General features: G+C 54.7%; 1 protein-coding gene across 1 annotated transcript; it reads right to left on the bottom strand.

Moving 5' to 3' along the window:
* Positions 1 to 243: 243 nt before the first annotated feature.
* E0L32_012063 (uncharacterized protein) lies at positions 244 to 2,259 on the bottom strand (the record flags this gene model as incomplete). The annotated part of the gene is made up of 3 exons (XM_031134862.1): positions 244 to 1,893; positions 1,973 to 2,113; positions 2,197 to 2,259. 3 exons carry the CDS (start codon positions 2,257 to 2,259, stop codon positions 244 to 246), a joined length of 1,854 nt encoding a protein of 617 aa, XP_030999363.1.
* Between the last annotated feature and the right edge of the window lie 4,736 nt (positions 2,260 to 6,995).

Consider the following 6,995-nt stretch of genomic DNA (forward strand, 5'->3'; position numbering starts at 1 on the left):
TGATTCTCGTAACAGGTTGTTGCAAAGCTACCCCATATTTCTCCTGGGGGCATCATCAGGTCGTGTAGAGAACCAAATGCTCATGCTGGAAACGTAAAGACAATGCGGTATGAATGGGGAATCCCCAGTGTGAATGCGCCGTTGAATGCTAGGTCAAGGTATCAAAAGGCAATGCAGCCGGTAAGAAATGTGCCGATGCCGGTTTGAAGGGGAAAGAACATAGCTCCCCTCCAGTGTAGTATTTCAGAGAAATCCGCCTTCAGGCGCAAGGACGCCGACACTACCACGCCAGCCACAGCGATCCCGATCGACTGGTGGCGGAGGGACACCTCGCGGGTTCAGATTTCCCTTGACTGCGGTCTGCTGTAGCTCGGCCTCGCTGGTGCTGCCGCGACTGCTGCCGCCACTAGTATTAGTCTGTACCAAGAGGAGGCTACTGGTGCTGCTCAGTCGTCGGGTGAAATCGGTGAAGCTGAGTCGCACCGTGCTCGAGTTCGATGCTCGTTTCTCGACGCTGCCTCGTGCGGAAATCTGCTCCTCGGGCGTCTTGGCCGGTATAGAGGAGGCGGGTATGTCAAGCAACGACAGCTTTGCTGCCGAGTTGCCCGCTAGCTGGGGTTGACTGTGGGTTCGTTGAGCCATGCCTGGTCTGCTTCTGGCGTAACCGGTCTGCGGCCTGGGATGAGGATACCCACTATTTAGTGTTCTGAGGGTCTCGGCATCAAAGCTGGCTGGCGACCTGGAGCTCTGCGACCTCGATGGTTGCGGCTCGTGGCGGCTGGTGATAAAGAAGAGCGCTCGCTGAGCGGACGCCGGCATGTAGACAGAACCGTCGATATCATGCTCGCTCGCCAGCTCCCTGTCGGGATCTTCATCCTCTTCTGGGATGATGCTGTCATCTGAGTCCGAGTCATCTTCATCCAGATCCCATGCGCTCTTCATACCAGGATCGTTATCAGTCAGGACTGGTTTTGGTTTTGACCGTTGTTGCTTCTGGTCGACCTCGCGCATAAGAGCGTCAAAGCGAGCTAGGGAGCTGAGCTTTTCCTCCCCAGGAATCTGACGTTCGGAGCCAGGGATACACCTGAGCTGGAATGCCCGATCCAAAATGGTCTCTCGTGGACCCGGAGGAGAGCTCGAGTCCACGATAGAGCGAGGCGCCGCCGAGGGCTGGGTATCGATGCTGTCACGGCCCCGCACCGGTGAGCTCACTACAGATGACCTACCCTGCGCCGACGTCCAGCCCTCGATGAACTCGCCCTGGTACTCGCCGACGGTGGTAGCGGGCGATGGTAGATCTGCCGGATACGCTCGTCCATACGCCTGAGGTTGAATAGTGAAGCCTGGGCGTGAAGGGTTCATGGAACTGGCGTGGGAAATATCACTCCGTCTCGACCTGAGGCTTTGCGCCTCGGAAAAAGTGACGGGTCTCTCCCGTTCCTTACTGGAGCCCGTGTGGCTTGAGCCCTTGTGGCTGAGCGTAGAATTGGTGGCTGCGTGACCGCTGCCGGGCCGTTGATAGTCAGAGGCGTCTCTCGACCGGGGAGAAAAGGGGTTGATGAAGGTGGGAGAGGCCGGGGTGATAGGGCTCATAGGCAGCGTGGGAGGGGCCTGGCGCATGACCGCCTGGAGATGCTGCAAGAACTCCCGTAGCGTGGGACCGTCGGGGTCGCCTTGACGAAACAGTAATGTTGAGGGGCTGGTCTCCTTTGTGCTTGTCAGACCGGCAGTCCTGCTCGAGCGCCTCTTCCGCAGTTTATCAGTAGTAGGATCGGGGGAAATGCTGATGACCAAGGTGGCCTGCGGTGGGCCCTGTTTGCGATGGGATAGCAGCTGGATTTGGCAATCGGTTATTGAACCGATCGCGTGTTGTTGAGCTGGCTCATAATCGCTCTGTAGTTGTGTATTAGCCAACGATACCACATGGAGCGGCGAATAAGCAATCATTAGGATGGCAACGAGGGCCACATACACTGCTCTTGTACACGGATAGGTAGACAGCGTCAGGGTCCGTGATCTGTTGGCCTTTGGGAGTCGAGGAGCGATTGGCATGGGCGCGGTTGTTACTATGCGCAGGTTCCCTCTGAGGACCACCAATAGTGACAAATCGGGGCTTTTTGGGTTGATGAATTGAATTAGTCTTCTCGGTCACAAAATAAGAGGCAGTGTCGTCTGAGCAGAACTGGATAGGCTCACCTTCCACAGAGCTCTACCAATCAGTGCGCCCCTATCCGGAGGGACAAGAAAGACGCCCTCCATGGTTGCGCTTTCAAGGTTTGTTATCCGCGCTGTGGGAGCTGACGATTGGCGGCTATGGTTCAGTAAGAACGGCAGCCGAGAGCCTGACCGATAGAGGCTACCAACAACACTGCAATCTCTTCAAGGAAGCCAGAGCTGCGGCATGTTGAGAGAGAGCGCTCGACAGCAATGGAGGAGACGATTGGTTTCGGGGTGTTGTTGGAGAAGATAGCCAAGGTAGTGCAGATAGGCGGAGTTGTCGACCAGGGTCGTGCGGGCTGGTCTTGCTTTTGAGGTAGAGGCTACCAGTTGGTCGACCTCGCGCCGCAACAAGACGAAGAGGGTAGGAGGAGGTGCAAGAGGCGAGAAGATGGTGTATGTAAAGCTTTCGAGGGGACATGAAGCGTCCAGGCCGGCGGACAAAGTGGAATTACATAAGGTTCGACAGTGGGGACGCCATTTGATCCTTGGCTTGGTCGAAAGAAGGCGGAAAGAACGAAGGCGCCGAACCGGGATGATGAAGGCAAGTTCCAGGGGAGCGAAATTAACAGAGACACGCCTCCTCCACCCGTCCCCAGAAAATGCCATCAGTGATGCCGACCCTTGCCGCTACGCCGCCACGGCCGCTTTGCTCTCGACGCTTTTTTAATTCCAGCAGATCCGTCTCAGTCCCAAGCCTCTCCTCAGACCAAGCCGACTTGGGTAACGAGCAGACCTAGACCCTTTGCCTCCCTACCCGCCCTAGCACAGACCTTTACCTTTACTTCGTACAAGTATGAATTCTAGTGCAAGTACCTACTTTACGAGGTACATGACTGAAGGGCATACGAGGATGGGCTGTGGTTCTACCGTAGACACAGAGACAGAGACTGAGAGATGACAGACTGGAATTCTATGTACATGCATTTAGCACGTACATGCATGCATCCAGTCGATGTCGAATTGAGGGTTATTGAGACGTACTAAGATTGACACTGCATCAACTCTGCAGATGGGACGGGGCTTTTTCTCCCCTCTTGTGCTGCAGGAGAGATCTGGGACGTCAGCTTGGGGCTGGGCTTGGACCCCTTTCAGGCACCACGGACAGACGAAAAGGAAAAGCCAGAGACCGTTTGTTACCACGCAGCGCACCATACCTGAATGCATTGGATGAGTGGGTGATCGGCCCCTCTCATGCCTTGGCGTGCATTAACACCCCCAAGTCGTCTACCTAATAAACATCCAGCTACATACTTGTACATTTACGCGGCAAAAGAGATAGATACACCTCGTCCTAGTCCTACTTGTACGTAGCTCTCTATCTCCTCAAAGCCACAAAACAGAGCCAAGCTACATGCTTTGGCTTATCACCTTTGAGCAGACCCATCCTAGCCGGACATTGAGTTCGGCCTGCTCCCGGATCAACACAGGACTCGACCCTTTCCACTCGTTCTGTTAACAACTGGAAGCTGAGGCTGCCGCTTGTAACCTTTGCCCAGACATCTTCAGGCCTTAGACGCCTACTACGTACTTGTACTACCCACCCTGGTTACTTAGTTGTTCTTAAACGACATGCCATTAGACGAAAAGAGCAAACGAGTCTACACTATCTGTAAAGTAGGTACAAATAGACCAACTTGTCTAGCAATGTATGGAGCGAAACACTCGACAACAACAAGCCATGGCACATACTCATGAATGTATGCTTCGCTTTCTCTCCTCTCCTTGTCACAGATTCTGGATCCCTTCGTTTGAGGTGCGGCACTACTTGTACCTAAGCGAAGATGTTGATCGTCTCACCTGGGGTGTGATTGACCTCAATGGTACCGACGACTTGCAGATGTGTTTCTCGACCCAGGTTCTTGCTTTTTTCCTGTCTTTGCTTTTTCTCAATCTGCCGCCACAGCCGGATCCACCTTGGATTGGGAAGATACAGGGACTGCCTGGGGTGATGGGCGCCGTGACCACTTCGTGGTCCCTGAGGACCCCAGAGGAGAGCGAAAGTGATGCGTAGTGGCAGCTTAAATTATCTCAGGTTCCGAGAAAGGAATGAATCTTGCACCCGGAGCACGATGTGACGCTGGCGCATGCCTCAATTCGGCCAGGTGGGTGTGCTGATTGCGAATTGCGAGATACGGAGAGTTAACGGGGGGGAAGGAGTCCAGGTATGTCTGTCTCTGATGACGAGATACCTAGCTGGGTTTGGGTAGTGTGCTGTCCGTGTTGATGATTGCTCTCCATACCTGTCCGTGCATTTTGATCCGCTCACTCTACTAAGAGACGACGACGATAATCGTGAGCCCACTTACATGCATTGCGTGAAGTATACCGCATGGCCAGCCATGGCATTGTCGTCCCGCCCCGACGTCGCGGTATGTAGGTTGGCAGTCAGGCAGGATGAACGGAATTGTCCGTTTGGTCACACCGAGAGACCGACCAGACTAGTTGTGTCGCTGGCCGAAGTTTGTCGGCGACCGGCCCAACTGGTGGTGTCCACTCGCGGTCGGTGGTGCATGATTTGGGGAATGCGAGATCAAGAGAGCTTCAAGCATTACCCCTGAGCCTAGTGCAGGTAGGTTGCGAACATTAGAGCGATGTGACGGATGCGGCTGCTGAGCAAAAGGGTGTGGGTAGGTGATGATGATGATAATGCTTTTTGCTCGCTTGGTCGCTCAAGTCACATTGTCCTTCTGCCCTTTCAATCTACAAGTATCACGGGTGATGAATCCAGGTTGCATTTGAGCAATATCAATAACGACCCCCACTATAGGTATTGGCCCCAAACCTCGCCCGTCTCATCTATGATGCCGAAGCCGCGTCTGTCTCCGGCTAGTCATCGACCTGCATTGACCATGGGCTGGCTGTGCAACTCTGCCGTCCTTCGTACATGATGCGGGCACGTCCTTTGGGGGATCGTCGGAATCGCGATCTTGGATGCTCAGAAGAGCTGGCTGATAAAGATCAATCCCACTAGGCTAAGGTCTTCATGTACCTACTATGTACGATAACAAGAAGTGGCTCTGCGTTTCCGCTGCCGCACATCCTATTCGATGGCTGTACAAGACAGACGCGGCATTGAGCACAAGCATGCAACTCACCTACGCCATCTGCCTATCCACGTCCAAAGAGGCTGACGCAAAAGCCAATTTGAGGCACGTGCATATTCGTGATGCATGGGGAGGCGCTCCTCACCCGCTTCCTATCACCGGCGTGTACCTGGCTGGAGATTCTGCAAGTCAACAGTTAAACATATCTCGAGAGAGAACCATCAAAACGGCATCTACTCTGCTACTGTGATTGCTCAGCTCATCAGTCCCGCGCAGTAGCTACACCGCTTCTTCCTCTGCTTCTTCTCGCCTGGTAACTACCCCAAGGAATTGTCTGTGTTCAGGCTCCGGGGCAGGTCTCCTTTGCAGATCAGCTACCATGGTCCATGACTGGTCTCAGTCCGTCGAAGCCGGCGCTCCTCTGAACAAACCAGGGTTGCCTCTCCAAGCCCAGCCATGGTGGTTCGTTTCGAGGCCAGACTAGCCATTCTCAGGCATACATTACTCTATTCGTCTCTATGCCCTGGTCGTGGTTGGCTTTAGCTGCATACCTACCCCTCGGTATATTTGCGGTATGTTTACAAGTATGTGCTTGCTCGAGCTGGGACTGCACTGTCTGTCCCTCGTACCTGTTTGCTACTGACTGGAGAGTGAGTACACAGGGAGCAGCAGGGAGCTAGGGATTCGAACTTGTGGCTTTTGGTGTTAGAGTTGCGGGAGCTCCCCCCTCCTAGCCTGGTGCTAGCATCAAAGTAGCCCGAGATGTTTTGGCGCAGAAGCTGCCCGTGCACTCAGTGCTAACCCCAAGTTTGGGATGGCCAAGGCGGTCTTCGCGTCCCCGAATGAAAAAGACAGCGCCGATCGTTCCAGCAGGGGGGGTTGTCTCTCCGGGCCCTGCCGTCCAGGGGACTTCCTTGTTGAGGAAGCCGCGGTGCACACCTCAAAAGGGGCTCGCTTCTAGGGTGCCTCGTGGTCTCCAGCTGCACGTCCAGTTGCTTGCTTTACAAGTCTCTTGGTTTTATTTCTTCTGGCTTTTCTTTTCGCTTGTTGATGAGGCAGGAGCTCGTGCATGTACTCATTCTCATACTTCTTCGCGCGCGTGTACAGGCTCAGGTACGCTCTGACAGAGACACCCCCCTCCTGCACGCTCGTCCAAAAGCAGAATTCGCCGGGTTTCGTTCTCGACAAGTATGCAATCGATTCGTCGCCGCGACATGTTGCGTGACAAGCGTCTGAACGAGTTGGAGGACCCGCATCCCTTCGCTCCCATGCAGGCAATGGGAGACCCTAAGCAGGGGGTGGGAGGCCATGTGCCCGTTCCTGATTTTCACTGCATGACAAACAGCATCCGGCGATTCGCCCGTCACCACACGCACGCACACCACCTCTTTACCGGGTCGATTGTGCTTCCGATATGCACCTTGATCTCGCACTCTCCGCTATTGACCACTGAGCAGACAACACCCTCCTTTTTCTAGCTCCCTCGCTGTACGACGATGCGGCTCTCCATAGGCCAGTGCTCTGCCAGCTTCTGCATGCAGTAGTTCATTCGGCAAGCCACCTGCTGCAGTTGTCCAGCAGCAGCCACACCCAAATGGCTGGCCACTGGACAACAAGCTGCCAACAGGGCGGCAGCAGCATGCACGATGTCTCAGGTGCGGACTTTTTGTTCCTCGAGGAGGTACGAATCCCATTGGCGGGGGGGGGGGGGGGGGGGGGGGGAAAACCCTT

Source organism: Thyridium curvatum, assembly GCF_004353045.1.
Source record: "Thyridium curvatum strain D216 chromosome Unknown NODE_133_length_58504_cov_82.914470, whole genome shotgun sequence".
Classification (NCBI taxonomy): domain Eukaryota; kingdom Fungi; phylum Ascomycota; class Sordariomycetes; order Thyridiales; family Thyridiaceae; genus Thyridium; species Thyridium curvatum.